Genomic DNA, 16,961 nt, shown 5'->3' with positions numbered 1-16,961 from the left:
TATTTAAAGGAAGTCCTCCAGCGACTGGTCAAATATGGAGGAGTCACTTCAAGTTCATTTCACTTCTTTATGAGCAATTTATTTAAGAAGTGCGCATGGCAACCTTGTTTTAGAATCATCCATCATGGAAGAGTCACTTCAACGCTGAAACGGCTCTTTTTACTACCGGAGTTGCTCCTTTGGATGTGGGAGTCCGATGGCGGGCGTGTTGCTTTGGAAGTTAGATGTTGGAGTCCGGTGGGGCCCCGGTGCCAATGGTACCAACAGAAGGGAAAACTGAATGAGTCATGTTGAAGGATGTGGAATGTTGTCCGTTTCCCCGGTCATTGGGGGGTGCGTGAGTCCATTGGCGGGTCATTGGGTGGTGCGTGAGTCCATTGGCGGGTCATTGGGGGGTGCGTGAGTCCATTGGCGGGTCATTGGGGGGTGCGTGAGTCCATTGGCGGGTCATTGGGGGGTGCCTAGCTTTGGAAGTTAGATGTTGACGTCAGGTTGAGCCTCTGCGTCGATGGTCCTAACAGAAGGGCAAACTAAACGTGTCGGGTTTTAGGATGCTGAGGGTATCTAACCGCGACAAACAGCACCTCTGAAAGGCAAAGCTACTTTGGGATTTGACGTCACGGCCCATTTGTGGCCGTGCGGTGCCAAAACATGGTGTTGATGGCACGTCCTGGTGCCCCCCCCTACCTGTCGTTAAACATCAGGCATCCGCTTGTCGCTATTGACCTTTTCCATCCGGACCGTGTTGTGGATTCATGGAAGTCGTCATGAGTGTGATTCTTCCGCTTGGCCATGAAGCACTGATTGCACCTCACACACGCTGCACATAAACGCATCATGCTTGCCATGAACCAGCGTGACAACACCCACGCGAGGTCAGGTTTGGCTGGTTATGGCTCACATCAGACTTTGAGGTCCCTGAATGCATCAGCTCCGCCAATCAATACGAAACGATGGCAGCGTGATGGATGAAGTGCAGACAAAGCCAACATTAGGTCGTCTTGTTTGTCTTCTCCGGTGGCCGTCTGCATACAGATGCATGATGCAGAACATGCAACACATTCTCCTCCGCGTTTGCACCTTCCCGAGGTTCTTCCTTGATGGAGCGTCCTCGTCAAACGCCACTTCAATTATTGATGGAAGGAATAAGCGCGGCTAATGTGGGCATGAATGGAAATAAGGTCACCTTGAAGAACGAGCCAGGCTGCTTGATATTGTAGGAACGTTGCTGCATCACAAGGACAAATGAGGGGGCTGGTTGAGGGGAAGGGTGGGGTTAAGAGGGCAAAGGGGGGGAGGGGGCGGGCATTGATTTAGGTTGAGTGACAGTGTGCAAGGTAAAAAAAAGAGGAGCTTTGAAGGCCGACCTGGATTCCCCGTCCTCTTTGTTTGCTCAGAAGATACCGTCAAACGTTCTCCCGGCGTGTCGGCACACACGGGAGAGGAGACGCTTCCTCTCCACCTTTGCTTTTATGTCGCTGGCAGTCGGGATTGTTGACTTTGGTTTCATCTTCCGGGATGCTGACGGTGTGACGCACGCCGTATCTGGCCTGTTCGTTGTTGCTGAGCTACCAAATATCGTACGGCTCCTCCAGCTCCCGCATTCACCGGAGGGCCGGGAGAAGTGTCTTCTCTGCAACAACACGATAGGAGGAACGCCAGGAGGGACTCATCATGTCTTCCATTGTCAGGGAAAGCTCTACACCTCCTGGAATGTCAGGATTTAGCTCCGTTATTGTTTGGACAAAAGTAGCATTGTGTTGTTCTTGGCCTCTCATTGGACGCTTGGTGGAACCAACCTTCACTTCGCTGTTTTCACTGTTGGCGTATTTAGAAGGCGCCATTCGTCAACTCTTACATTGGATGGGAACTCAACCGCGAGGAAACGTTAGGGGAGTCTAGGGGTGCATTTCTTTCACCTCTGATTTGTTACGAGGCTGAATATCAGCCAACGCTGATATCAAGCCGATATCAGAACAGATCAACTTTGTATCATTGCCACAGCTGAATTTAAGCCACACCCACTGAACTGAAAGAGAAGATGTATACATGTGTACACTAGGCTGTACGCGTGTAATGTCCACCCACACCTCCGTCCATCCACCCATCCGTCCACCCACACCTCCGTCCACCCACACCTCCGTCCATCCACCCATCCGTCCACCCACACCTCCGTCCATCCACCCATCCGTCCACCCACACCTCCGTCCATCCACCCATCCGTCCACCCACACCTCCGTCCATCCACCCATCCGTCCACCCACACCTCCGTCCATCCACCCATCCGTCCACCCACACCTCCGTCCATCCACCCACACCTCTGTCCATCCACCCATCCATCCACCCACACCTCCGTCCATCCACCCATCCATCCATCCACCCACACCTCCGTCCATCCACCCACACCTCCGTCCATCCGTCCACCCACACCTCCGTCCACCCACCCATCCATCCACCCACACCTCCGTCCATCCACCCATCCATCCACCCACACCTCCGTCCACCCACACCTCCGTCCATCCACCCATCCATCCATCCATCTTCTATAGGGCTTATGCTGCAGTCCAAACCATTCCAATGTGAAGGTAGATGAGCTTCCATGTGATTAGTGCAGAAGAAGTCAAGCTGACGATGTGACAGATAGGAAGTATATAAAGTACATCTACTTTTTAATAAACCTGACAATGGCAGATGATCCATAGGGATCACATGGCACATGATTGACTTGTTCCCTATTATTCTGCTGATGATGCTGCCCATGTCATCCTCTTATCCGGCATAGATTGCTCATGTCTTGCCGAGGCGGGCGTGCGTGATGCCTTCACTCAGGCTCACTTCTTCTCAGGTTGCATTGCCATGAGTCCTAATGACGTTCCGTCGTGATTCGAGTGAAATCGTCTTCATGAGTAAACGTCATTTGGCCTCACTAGTGAATATTCCGGCACTTCCGAGCTATTCCAAGCCACAACCGGTGTGTGCTGGCTAATTGCCGTCTCATCCAAGCAGTCCGTGCCCAAAGACTAGCTAGGACAGCTCAAACGAGTTAGGACCACCCTGATCTACACCAAAGACGATCACTGATGGAAGCTGCAGAACATCCACGCGTGTTTGTTCCCCAGGTCAACACCGCCATGCACGAAGCCAAACTGGTGGAGGAGTGTGACGAGCTGGTGGAGATCATCCGCCAGAGGAAGCAGGTCATCGCTGTGAAAATCAAGGAGTCCAAGGTAAGGCCACACGTCGGTCTGGAGGTCAGATGAAGGAGACGCGCGGAGAAGGAGGGCAGGAGGAGGCTGGGCTGGCAGGAGGTGGCGGTGGCGCTCTTCCATCATGAGATGCAATAAGTGATGTCGCAATGGCGGGTGACGGACCAGGCCTTCATTAACAGTTGTGGCTGTAGGCAACCACCTCATGTAGTTGTTGTATTAACTCCAGAAGATGCTAGCATGTGCGTGTACCTCTGCGTGCGCTTTAAAGTGTCGGTTTTGCTACTCGCTGCGCTGTTGTTTCAAACGCTCCTGCCTGCTGAGCCCTTGGCTCCTCCCCCTGTTCCAACATTGGTTGTGTTGCCGCAGGGAGCAGAGTTTTTCAACTGCTTTGTGATTTTGATCAGGAGTGACCCACGTCAGGCAGTTTTCCTCACGTGGGCCGTGTAGGACCACGGCAGGCTCAGTGGGCGACCAGGAGGTGTTTGGGACGTTCTACGGCAACGTAGGCGGCGTCAGGGATGTTGCCGTGGAGTCGTCTCCTGCGGAAGGCGGGAATAACAGGATTAGCAGGCGTGATCACACGGCAGAGCGAGGCGCTCCTTCTCTCATCATCTCCTCTTCAGAACTCTTCAGAAAGAAGAAGGCTTCATCTGGGTTCCCGTGGTGTCTTTGTGGAATGTTCTTACTTCACCTGGCCCTGTCTTTTCACGGCCAATCTTTTAGATTATGAAATATCAAATCAGACGCTGATTTTAGTGCTCAGCTGAACCTTTCCTGCTCTGCTTGTCGTACTCGGCTGAGCAGGTGGGAGGAGAGGAAAACAAGTTCACTTCAGCAAAAAAAGTTTGGGTATATTTGGTGGAAAGTGGGTCACACAAGTTTGGAGCTGATGCCTCAGAAGTTTGTCTGGTTCCAGCGTCGCTCTGTTCACGTTTTGATGCTTTTGTCCCCAAGTGCAAAACTTTCCAACCAATGAAAAGCTTCAAGTTGACGTCTTTTTTGGTCTCCTAACGAATTGGGCTGATGAGGACGTTTAACCGCTACGGCGAACAACCAACAACATCCTCTAATTACCCAGCATGCCTCCACCGTTTAATCTGTGCAATGCAAACACGCTTTTGGATGCTCCGATAACACACACACACACACACACACACACACACACACACACACTGCCATCTTCTTTCCTGGGGGGCCACTGAAAGCCGCCCCTGAGAGGGGCTGGACTCTCGAGGGCGTGAGGGTGGCCATTGGATCCGAGGGTGGGCTGAACCCCTCAGCACCCCCGTTACGTAACGTGTTCCGAAGGTGGAGGCAAGAACCAGAAGCCAAGGGGGTCACCCCCGACCTTGCAGGACGGGATCACCTAGCAGGGGACTTCCTGTCTGGTGTTTTGGAACTATTGGGCAAAGGGTTGGCCAGAGTTGAACTCTCAACGTGCTGCTTTGGGGAGCAAATGAAATGTTGTTGTCGGCCACAAGGGGGAGTGGCTTCCAGAAGGTCTTCCTGGATCCCAGCAGACGGACATGACAAGCAGGATTTGTGTGCCGCAGGTGATGAAGCTCCGTAAGCTGGCCCAGCAGATCGCAAACTGCCGCCAGTGTCTGGAGCGCTCCAGCGCCCTGATCACTCAGGCCGAGCAGAGCCTGAAGGAGAACGACCACGCCCGCTTCCTTCAGACCGCCCGAAATGTAGCGGAGAGGTAAAGAGATGGCGACGCCGCGTGATGTCATGGCTCAATGTTCTTAACCTTCTCCTGATGTTTCTCGTGTGTGAACGCCCTCCAGGGTTGCCATGGCAACGGCCTCTTCCCAGGTGCTCATTCCCGACGTCAACCTGAATGAAGCTTTCGACAACTTTGCCTTGGACTTCTCCAGAGAGAAGAAGATTCTGGAAGGCCTCGACTACCTGACAGGTCAGAGATGTTTGAGCTTCTGGTTGGACCACTAAATGTTCACGAACCTGTGAAGGTGCGAGTGTAAAAGACTATGGGGGTGCTATGTCATGCTTAGAGGGCTCTAATAATGCTAACTGCTTCATTGATGCCCAAACAGATTTTTATTCTGCTGTCTTGGGCGGGTGTGAGTGACCAGAAGAAAAGCTCTACGATGCCGTATCACACTTACTGGGAGACGAGGCGTGTCGGAAAGTTCCAGGACTGGACTGGAGTCACAGAGGATAGATTTGGACTCCAAAGTTTGGCCCATTAAGTGACCCCCCCATACCTTTCCAGCCTGAAGCAGTCACGAGTTGTCTCTCGCCTCTTCTGGCGACGTGACGGAGGTGAACGCTGCAGGATATCGTAGACGAGCTTCGAGCTGGCTGGTCCTCGACGATGACGCTCACAGTCCTGGAACCTTTCTGACACGGCCATCTTGTATTTAGCGTGCCCTCGTCGGCACATATCAGGCGGGCAGGCCGCCGACTGACTTGAAGGCATCTGTGTGGCCCCCCCATACAGCACCCAGCCCCCCCGCCATCCGAGACGAGCTGTGCACGGCCTCCCACGACACCATCACCGTCCACTGGACGTCAGAGGACGAGTTCAGCGTCACGTCTTACGAGCTGCAGTACACCATCTACACCGGCCAGACCAATTTCATCAGTGAGTCATGTGACACGCGCACATCAGCATCAACACATCCGTGGTCCCGTTGCCCCGGCAACCACCCAGTGTACCAGCCAAGTCATTAGAAAGTGAAACTGTTCACTTAGTGACTCACCTTTCATCACGTTCTTCATAAAGTTAGCGAACTCTTCAATGGAAGCTCACGAAATCCACTTTGCCGCCACAGAGAGAATGAAAGGGAAGTCGGAGTGGATAATGGCTCTGCTGGAGGGAGAAATGAGCTCTGGCTGCCGTGAGGATCCTGGATTATGATACGTTATGATACATTATGATACATTATGATACATTATGATACATAATCACACATGCTCCTGCACTTGGACCCACGCAGCCGCGACGCTCCACTCTCACCTGCTGCTTCTTTGCCGCCGTCTGCCCCTGAAAGTGGAGTGTCTGTGGGCCAGATTCAAACATCAGGATACGTTTCAACTCTGCGACTCCGACGTTCAGTCCTCAGAGATTCCCAGCAGACGCAGGAAGAGGGAAAGCCATTAGGTCCGCCTTCCGCCGCTTACGTTTGCATCATGGCAAACATTCAGAGGAGCTAAACGCTTCCACTTGAGCACCCGGCCCGCCTCCTCTCTCTTTGGCCCCCCAAGGAGGGCGGATGAGCGGAGGAGGCCTCGTGGGGGCTGGGCGCTCTCTACAGGGATGCCAGCACGTCGGCAGCAAGGAAAGAAGTGAAGAAGTGGAGGCTTGCAGTGAAAGTCAAAGTTCAAAGGTTTTCTCTTACTTAGTCCTCCTTCACTCTTTGAAACGCTGTTAAGTTTACTATAAATACATTCATATCTGGACGCAAGGAGCCGCCATGGAGGAGGGACGACTCTAGTCCAGACGTAAACAACTCTAGTCCAGACGTAAACAACTCTAGTCCAGACGTAAACAACTCTAGTCCAGACGTAAAGAACTCTAGTTCCAAGGTAAAGAACTCTAGTCCCGAGGTAAAGAAGTCTAGTCCCGAGGTAAAGAAGTCTAGTCCCGAGGTAAAGAACTCTAGTCCCGATGTAAAGAACTCTAGTTCCAAGGTAAAGAACTCTAGTCCCGAGGTAAAGAAGTCTAGTCCCGAGGTAAAGAAGTCTAGTTCCAAGGTAAAGAACTCTAGTCCCGAGGTAAAGAAGTCTAGTCCCGAGGTAAAGAAGTCTAGTTCCAAGGTAAAGAACTCTAGTCCCGAGGTAAAGAACTCTAGTCCCGATGTAAAGAACTCTAGTCCCGAGGTAAAGAACTCTAGTCCCGATGTAAAGAACTCTAGTCCCGATGTAAAGAACTCTAGTCCCGAGGTAAAGAACTCTAGTCCCGAGGTAAAGAACTCTAATCCCGAGGTAAAGAACTCTAGTCCCGAGGTAAAGAACTCTAGTCCCGAGGTAAAGAACTCTAGTCCCGAGGTAAAGAACTCTAGTCCTGAGGTAAAGAACTCTAGTCCCGAAGTAAAGAACTCTAGTCCCGAGGTAAAGAACTCTAGTCCTGAGGTAAAGAACTCTAGTCCCGAGGTAAAGACCCTTTACTATCCAAGTCTCCCCTCATCCATTGTTAAAAGTGCCTCCCATTTCATGGTAGTATTTGCGTCCTGTGAAGTATTTCTATTTACAAGAGGTTCTCCGCCATTACTTATGCATGGATGCCGTCGCCACCTCGCTCAATAATTCATAACCTCGTCCCAGGAAGTTTCAAGTCAGGAATGTTCCCAGAGTTCCAGGTTAGGAAAAGATTTCGGGAGAACGAGAGGAGCAGCGAATATGGAACTTGAGTTGAACCTGATGGAAAGGTAACAGCACGGACGAGCCTGCGCTCATACATGTTGCGTAACACCCGGGGCTGTGGGTTCCATCAGCTATTGAACGTGTGATGAGTCACTCGGGGGGGCAAACGTAAATAACGCTGGGGGAGAAGGTCCTGTTGTCTGCTGTCCAAGTCTATGTCTACGTGTCGTGGCGAGGACGGCTCCTCACGTGGTGTCTTCTGCTCGTGTGCCAGGCTTGTACAACTCGGCCGACAGTTGGATGATCGTTCCCAACATCAAGCAGAACCACTACACGGTTCACGGCCTGCAGAGCGGCACGCGCTACGTCTTCTTCGTCAAGGCCATCAACCAGGCGGGGAGCCGCAACAGCGAACCGGCACGACTGAAAACCAACAGTAAGTCCCGTTTGGAGCGCTGCTCTCTTCCTCCCTGCTGACCAGTAGGAACGTAGCATCCCAACGTTCCAGCTTCCTTCCTAACTGCTGCTGGTGGCCTTTTTACACTCCGGGTGCTCGGCTTTATTTGCTACGTCTGGTTCAAAAAGGAGCAGGCAGAACCTGAGCTCATTCATGGAAAATGTCTGATCATGGAAAGCTCACCGTTATTGTACACAGTTGTTGGATACTTCATTGGATACAGTTAAAGGCCAACGAGTGTGGAAAGATAAGGACAACACAAATAAATAATTTTTCAAATAATGAATTAATATCTGATCAATTAGAATAAAAACACTTACTGTGTTTGAATCATTAAATCAATAAATAAATTCATGTATTTATTATTTATCCAAGCTTTCTTTGCTCTTCCTACTGCAACAAAAATACTAGAAAGTAAAGCAGAGAGATTAGTATACAGTATATTAGTATACAGTATATTAGTATACAGTATATTAGTATACAGTATATTAGTATACAGTAAATTAGTATACGGTATATTAGTATACAGTAAATTAGTATACAGTATATTAGTATACAGTATATTAGTATACAGTAAATTAGTATACAGTATATTAGTATACAGTATATTAGTATACAGTATATTAGTATACAGTATATTAGTATACAGTATATTAGTATACAGTAAATTAGTATACCGCATTAGCATTAGCATTAAAAGATGAACACGCACGCACAGAAGACAGAAGATGTGCTCCACGATACCCCCCAAATCCCCCCCCCCCCCCCCCCCCCCCCAGCAGCGGCCCATGGAGGGTGACAAACTCTCCAAACTCCTGGCTTTATTTTTAGAAAGTGAAATTGCCAAAGTAGTTGAGCGAGGCTTAAATGGCGTGGATATGATGACGCCGCTGAGCTGCTGTCAGCAGCCGAGCCGCCGCACGGAGGATTAGCGGTAATCTCAACACGCCGCTGCCGAGTAAAACAACATCAAATGCACAACAAAACTTACTTCCAGTCACTGCAAGTTTCACCAGCTTTTGGCTTTGGTTTGAGTACCACCGATGTACTTGGTACTACATATACTCACAGCACAACCTTGCAGGGTTGCTAGCAGTCAAGTAGCCATTAGCTTCTAGGAGGCAAGTTTGACCTCTCGATGACCCGCCCAGGCTCGCGTGTTGACCAACCATGGTTGAGTTTGCCGTCTGGTTCTCCATGTAATTCCTGTCGAAGCCTTCGCCCCTTCCTTGGATCATGGTGGCCAGTCGGGATTGGAGCGCTCCAGGACTTTAGGGCTGGAAAGGCTTTTTAGCTTTGAGATTGTTTCCAGGCACGCGACACGGTGCCTTGGTTGGAACAAGGTTTGAACCCACGTTGTTCCACTCTAAAGGCTTTCTCAGCTTTTTAGGTCAGTCCAGGCTCCAACGGGGGCGACGCTTAATGCCGGCGCTCCACTGCTGTTGATCAAAGCTTCACTGCACCCCCCCTCAAAGTGGCCCAGCACCGCCCGGCATCGGCCAGCATCGCCCAGCATGTATGAATTAAGCATGATGAGGAGGACCTGGACGAGTGTGTGACCTTTTACCATCCACGCGCTTCCTAAAGTGGCGTGAGGAGCGTCTAAGTGGAGGAGAGCACGAGGGTGGATGACACAAAGTGGCCTGAAGACACCAAATAGCTCTTTGCAGGGAGAAGTGTCTGTGGACGCGAGTGGCCTCCATCTACGGCTTTGTCGCCACCAACACCGTCCGCTCCTCGGGGGGGGGGCTCATCTTGATAGGACAGGAGTTAGGGGGGGGGTTGCAGTTCAGTCATTTCATGGCAGACAACACCGAGCGAGGCGGTATCATGGGTAGATAAGTCATATGTTCATATTTTCATATACGCAGCACGTTCCCCATTCAGCTTTCACAACATTTCTATTTTCTGTCAGTCGTAATGCGGGAAGAATTTCCAACTCATGATCCTTATGGATGTTCCCAATCCGGTTTTTATGCCGTCAATTCCGATACCGATGACCCATGAGTGAGGTCTGAGATCTGAGCCCCCACCCAAAGCAAACCTGCTTGCCGCCAGATGTGAGTGGCAGCGTGTACAAACTGACCAATAGCGGTCCCGGGATTGACCCCTGGGGAACGCCACAGGTCATAACCCACTTGGCGTGGAGAACAAGACGGCAAAGATCTAAAAACACTGAAGCAGCCAACTTGTGGATCCTTATGTCAACCTTTGGCCATGACTAGTGAATATGTGTATACATGTGTAGTATACATGTGTAGTATACATGTGTAGTATACGTGAATATATGTATAAGTATGTACTCTACATGCACAAGGTTCTTCATCATGTTGGTTTTGACTCTACTTTAGTCAAGTTTGCGGGGTTAATGTTTCTTTGTGGAACTAAGGAGTAGAAAGGTTTCGTGCTTCCGCATTTCTGGATGATTAATTTCGTGTCAGATCTCGGATTCTTTGGATTTGGACTAAAAGCTGCAAGTTTTCATGTGATGTTCCTCGTTGTTTCCTCGCTGTTGGCCTTGCGAGGACTGCAGCAGTTTCTTGCTCATTAAAGAGTCGCCGAGTTGATTTTCTATTCACCAAGCCAGCATTTTCTCATTAATGACTTGCAAATTTCCCTTGCCTCCAACCAGGCTAGGAAAGCATCCGGAAAGGAGGAATAACAGCCGAGAAAGCCCAGCTCGTACTTTGGCCTCCTTTTCTCACCCTAAAAGTCACATGGCAGTCGTTGAAATCATCAAGCATCGTTCTGGCATCCGTAGGCATGCCGCCGTCTGAGCATGCTCACAACCTCCACTGGAATGTCGACACTTCCTGGGACACGCCATGCGCGACAGGAAGTGTGCTCCTGCTCATCACGTCCGGCTTGGCTGCGTACTCGGGTGGAAGTCCAATGCAGGACTCCAAATAACATTTGGAGATTTTCATTTCCATGCCCATGAGGGTTTCCGGATGTGGCCCTTGGTCTGAGTCCCTCCTGGGCAAATACCAGCACCGACACACATGACCAGTACACCCATGGGGGATTCTACCTTATTTATTTACACCCATGGGGGATTCTACCTTATTTATTTACACCCATGGGGGATTCTACCTTATTTATTTACACCCATGGGGGATTCTACCTTATTTATTTACACCCAGGGTGGATTCTACCTCGTTTATTTACACCCAGGGTGGATTCTACCTCGTTTATTTACACCCAGGGTGGATTCTACCTCGTTTATTTCCACCCAGGGTGGATTCTACCTCGTTTATTTCCACCCAGGGTGGATTCTACCTCGTTTATTTACACCCAGGGTGGATTCTACCTCGTTTATTTACACCCAGGGTGGATTCTACCTCGTTTATTTCCACCCAGGGTGGATTCTACCTCGTTTATTTCCACCCAGGGTGGATTCTACCTCGTTTATTTCCACCCAGGGTGGATTCTACCTCGTTTATTTACACCCAGGGTGGATTCTACCTCGTTTATTTACACCCAGGGTGGATTCTACCTCGTTTATTTCCACCCAGGGTGGATTCTACGTCATTCAGCTTGTAATGCCTTAAAAAGAAGAGGCTGACAGGCAAACATCCGGCTGCTGACTCTAAGGAGATTGCTGCCATGTTTGGATGTAAACTGTGTGTGCGTGCGTGTGCATGCATGTGTGTGCGTGCATGTATGTGTGTGCGTGTGTGTGCGTGCGTGTGTGCGTGTGTGTGTGCATGCGTGTGTGCGTGCATGCGTGCGTGCATGCGTGTGTGCATCCTGAACCTCTACTTTGCCTAAGCCGGAGAAACCAGGCTGACAATAAGAGGCGTGAAGGTGCCCCAGGGGGTACACACCTCTTTACTCCCTCTAATATTTACCCAGCATGCCCCCCCCATGACAGGCGTCAGGCTGCGGCGTGCAGCCCTTTCGGTAAACAGTCGGAGGTGGAGAGGGAAGAGGAGATGACGTGTCGGCTATGAAGCTCTGAGGGAGAGAAGACAAATATTTGGTTCTGCATCTCTGGCACGGATCCACCAAGGCATCCCTCAAAGGGCCCAAGATGGTGGTGGGCTTTAGCAGACGTAACGTTCCAGGAGAAGCTCTCCTCCTCCCGTCTTCTACGGTAAACCGGCGGTCTGGACCATCCATTGTAGACTGGTCACAACACCAAAGACTTGCAGCCCGACTTGGACTCGGGACTTGACTTAGACCAGACATGTAGTACATGTACTTAGACATGTAGTACATGTAGACCAGAGCTAGGGCATTGTGGCTGGAGAGCTCATGGAGCCTCCTGCTGTTCTTCTGTTTGAACGTGGATCAGAAGCATGGAGTAGATAACGCTAGTGTGGAGCGGAATACAAGCGGTGGGCTAAATATATCCCATCCATCCCATCCATCCCAACCAGGACCCGGAGGAATGAAGTTGGATGGAGGCCTGTTTTGTTGATGTCCTATTTTCCTCCATCACAGCTTCTCTACGTGTTTCTGGTTTCCAGTGAAACCATGGCCGCTCCAAGGCAGGAGAAGGTTCGCTGGGCCGTCTTATATTCTGGGGGGGGGGGGCTGACGGTGGCTTGTGTGCGTAGCTTTTACCAGAGTCTGTGTCCAGCGTCCTTGGCGTTCTTGAAAGACGCTTGGGAATAAAAAGCGTGATGGTTATTATTCCAGATAGCTTCCAGCGGCAAACGTTGGTGCGTGGCGTGAAGGAGCGCGTGGCGTGAAGGAGCGCGGTCGTGAAGGAGCGCGGTCGTGAAGGAGCGCGTGGCGTGAAGGAGCGCGTGGCGTGAAGGAGCGCGGTCGTGAAGGAGCGCGTGGCGTGAAGGAGCGCGTGGCGTGAAGGAGCGCGTGGCGTGAAGGAGCGCGGTCGTGAAGGAGCGCGTGGCGTGAAGGAGCGCGTGGCGTGAAGGAGCGCGTGGCGTGAAGGAGCGTGTGGCGTGAAGGAGCGTGTGGCGTGAAGGAGCGTGTGGCGTGAAGGAGCGCGGGCGTGAAGGAGCGCGGGCGTGAAGGAGCGCGTGGCGTGAAGGAGCGCGTGGCGTGAAGGAGCGCGTGGCGTGAAGGAGCGCGTGGCGTGAAGGAGCGTGTGGCGTGAAGGAGTGCGTGGCGTGAAGGAGCGCGTGGCGTGAAGGAGCGCGGTCGTGAAGGAGCGCGTGGCGTGAAGGAGCGCGTGGCGTGAAGGAGCGTGTGGCGTGAAGGAGCGCGGGCGTGAAGGAGCGCGGTCGTGAAGGAGCGCGTGGCGTGAAGGAGCGCGGTCGTGATGGCCGTCATCAGCTGATGGCGACGAGCGAAGGCGTGTCGCTAACCTGCTGGCATCTCCACTCGTGTTGGCGTACGCCGCGTGCTTTGTCCTCACGTTTCCTCGCCCAACCTCGGGCCCGGCCCCGGATCTGGGGGCGGCCCCCCTGGAAAGCCATGCCAGTGTTTGCAAGAGGCTGCTGGCAGCGATAAGCAGTTGAAAGGAGGGAGAGCATTCATGTAATTGGCTCGTCCTCTCACTTCCCACAAGCACTTGCACTCAGCAGGCGGATTATGGAAGGGGCGAGAGGATGGGATTGAAAGGGTGGGGTGCGTGGGGGGCGGGGGGCAGCGGGGGTGACAGTGAGGATGGGGGCTCATTGTGTCTCATTAAGCCGTGGGAGGCAGAGAGGTGTCAGTTAAATGTCGGGTCTAAGAGGGATGATGCTGACCTCTTCCTGGAATCATCCCCTCAACTTCTGCCTTCTGTCTCTCACCTCCTTTTCCCTCTCAGCTTTCCATACCATTTACCGCTCTTATTACGGGAATGCCGACAATGAAGCGTGGACAACGGCGCCCAGAAGCGTGGAAACCCGGCAGAAGATTTCTCCTCAGTTGGCGTGTTGGCCTCGATGCCGCAGCGTTTTCACTTCTACAAAAAGTTGGCAAAGTTGTCCCCGCGGGGCCCTCGCTGGAGAAACTTTGGACACCCCTGCTCTGGGGGGCGTATTTGTAAAAAACCCAAAAAAGAGCGGCTATTTTTAGCTGCAGTCCAACGGTAGCCTTCCCACCTCCCACCGCATCTCCAAGCCCGAGTTTCCTTCCGCTCATTTCCTAGTCTGTGTGATGGCGGCACCGAGGCGGATGGCGGCACCGAGGCGGATGGCGGCACCGAGGCGGATGGCGGCACCGAGGCGGATGGCGGCACCGAGGCGGATGGCGGCACCGAGGCGGATGGCGGCACCGAGGCGGATGGCGGCACCGAGGCGGATGGCGGCACCGAGGCGGATGGCGGCACCGAGGCGGATGGCGGCACCGAGGCGGATGGCGGCACCGAGGCGGATGGCGGCACCGAGGCGGATGGCGGCACGCTCACGGAATCTTTTCTCCAAAGGCTGCGGGGGGCTTTGAAGTTGACGCTTGCGCTCCTTGTATTGCAAACAATTTGTGCAGACGCTCCACTTTTCCTTTGGATTGCTGCTGCTAACGTTTCGTTAGCATCGCCTCCTGACTCGTCCACACCGGCGACACTCGGGAACACGGACGGGGGCACCGCCCCACGCCAAGGGAACGCCGTACAGTACGTAGGAAGGACGGCCTACACGTGGCACAGTCCCACATGTCCGTATGGAGTCGGGAGAATGCTATCCGTTCTTCCTGTCTCGGCATCTACTGATTATCCTAGTTATCCTGACGATACCTGGAAGCGATATCCTGATACTTGGAAGTGATATCCTTGCCCCAACACGTGTCTCTTGTCTCTCGGCAGGTCAGCCCTTCAAGCTGGATCCCAAAACGGCGCACAAGAAGCTGCGCCTGTCCAACGACTGCCTGACCATGGAGAAGGACGAGAGCTCGCTGAAGAAGAGTCACACGCCGGAGCGCTTTGGCGGAACGGGCTCGTACGGGGCGGCCGCTAATGTGTTCATTGACAGCGGGTGCCACTACTGGGAGGTGCTGCTGGGAGCTTCCACGTGGTGAGGCGCACGCGCACACACACGCGCACACACACGCACACACACACACACGCACACACACACACACACACACGCACACACACGCACGCACACACACGCACACACAGCTTATGAGATGTTCTACTCAAGATGTGATTCTCGTGGGAGACTCGCGGCGTGTTCTCTTAGCCTCGTTATGTTGCCTGCACTAATTGGCCGTGTGGAGCGCCTCCCTTAGGAAGGACCCACAGGGCGACGTCCGCGTCCTCGGCGTGCGCTAGCTCGGCTACGCTAGTAATTAAGGACTGATTCTGCATCACTAACGCGTTCCAAAATACGCCTCTTCCCCCTGAAGGTACGCCATCGGCGTGGCTTACAAGTCGGCCCCCAAGAACGAATGGAGCGGCAAGAACTCGTCGTCGTGGGTGTTCTCGCGCTGCAACAACAACTTCGTGGTGCGCCACGACGGCAAGGAGATGCTGGTGGAGGCCAGCCTGCAGCTGAGGCGCCTGGGCGTCCTGCTGGACTACGACAACAACGCCGTGTCCTTCTACGACGCCATGAACTCCCACCACATCCACACCTTCGACATCTCCTTCCTGCTGCCCGTGGTGCCCACCTTCATGATCTGGAACAAGTCGGTGATGATCCTCTCAGGGCTTCCCGTGCCCGACTTTGTGGAGGGCATGGCTCTGGATCACCAAGACCAGCAGCAGCAGATGGGTCTCTGCAGACAGGAGTCCCCTTACTTGACCGGCATGAAGACCTGCCGCTGAGGGAGGCGTCCGCCCCACAGAGTCCCGCCGGGACCGGTGATGGACGGATCCGTGCGAGTGCTGCGTGGACGGCTGTTAAAAAAAAATGTCCTCATCCTCGGATGATCCATCGGAGGTCGGAAAGGTCACCCGTCAGCATTTGGACTTTGGGAGCCGGCTCGTGTTAGCATCGTTAGCATCGTTAGCATCGTGACCGAAGGGGAGGGTTCCGTCTTCCTACTTGATCCCTGCCTTCCGGGGTCCTGGCAGACGTCTGGGAGCGTTCTGGAGGTCCCACAAACCAAAAAGATCTTTTATGCTCTTCAACTATTCTTGGAACAGACCGAAGTCATAGCCCACCTTTGGACGCCTTGCTAGCGGTCTCCATCGGAGTGGTCACGGGATCTTCCGGGGACGTGTCACGCCAGGCAATTGAAATTGGGAAGCATGCCCGCTGGACCGTAGACCGGGACCAGGGGGCCTCTGTACTCCACCCCTGGGATGTGGTCCTGGAGGGGCCGGACGGTGGATGGCGCTGTCGCCCTGCCTTCTTTGACGGGGAACAGGAACATCCACATATCATCTGGCAGACACGTCCAGGAGCATCACGTCCAGGAGCATCACGTCCAGGAGCATCACGTCCAGGAACCTCACGTCCAGGAACATCACATGACCACTCGGATGGAGACCACCAGCAAGCAGTCCAAACCGTCAGCGATGGCTGTGTTGTGTTCAAGGAATCGTGTAAGAGTAGGAATGTTGGACTAATGGACGTCATTGGACTTTAATGTAGCAGATCTTTTATGTCACAGGTGTCAAACTCATGGCCCGGGGGCCAGACCTGGCCCGCCACATCATTCCATGCGGCCCCTCAATAATTCATCACTTCTTTCCATGCTAAACCAGGGGTGTCCAAAATGCGGCCCGGGGGCCATGTGCAGCCCATGGCACATTGTAAAAATATACACTGGCAAGAAAACCAAACTGGGGAAGTCACATCCTACCGAGACTAAAGGGTCAATAATGCGTTGAGGTTGGGATAGAAATCTATAATATATAGTATATATATAAATATATATATATATATATATAATAAGTATGAAGTGACACGACTCAGGGTCAGTTAGGGGTCCATCATTTTGTTGATCCAAGCCATGGCACCTGGTCCCCCTCAGTGGCATGGAGTTTGACACCCGCTGATCCCGGTCTGCTGTCCCGGGGACATGTGGCACCTCGGCTCCCCGCTGGAGAGGACCCCGGCCCACGGTCCAAATGTGTACTTGGTGACTCCTTCACTTGTATCATAAGAGTTTTATGGGAGAAGACAGAC

General features: G+C 52.7%; 1 protein-coding gene across 4 annotated transcripts in view; it reads left to right on the top strand.

The window, feature by feature from the left end:
• mid2 (midline 2) overlaps positions 1-16,620 on the top strand; it is a 58,065-nt gene extending 41,445 nt beyond the window's left edge. For all 4 annotated transcript variants that reach the window (XM_058062805.2, XM_058062804.2, XM_078788194.1 and 1 more), the window contains 7 exons: positions 3,120-3,227; positions 4,763-4,911; positions 4,997-5,124; positions 5,671-5,814; positions 7,810-7,971; positions 14,690-14,897; positions 15,232-16,620. In XM_058062805.2, coding sequence (XP_057918788.2) covers positions 3,120-3,227; positions 4,763-4,911; positions 4,997-5,124; positions 5,671-5,814; positions 7,810-7,971; positions 14,690-14,897; positions 15,232-15,652 — 1,320 coding nt within the window. In that variant the 3' untranslated portion in view covers positions 15,653-16,620. The remainder of the gene's footprint in view (positions 1-3,119; positions 3,228-4,762; positions 4,912-4,996; positions 5,125-5,670; positions 5,815-7,809; positions 7,972-14,689; positions 14,898-15,231) is intronic.
• Positions 16,621-16,961: the final 341 nt, after the last annotated feature.

The sequence above is a fragment of the Doryrhamphus excisus genome, linkage group LG22 (genome assembly GCF_037039965.1).
Source record: "Doryrhamphus excisus strain RoL-2023G ecotype Guam linkage group LG22, RoL_Dexc_Guam_v1.1, whole genome shotgun sequence".
Lineage (NCBI taxonomy): Eukaryota > Metazoa > Chordata > Actinopteri > Syngnathiformes > Syngnathidae > Doryrhamphus > Doryrhamphus excisus.
This window is presented reverse-complemented; position numbering and strand designations above follow the sequence as displayed.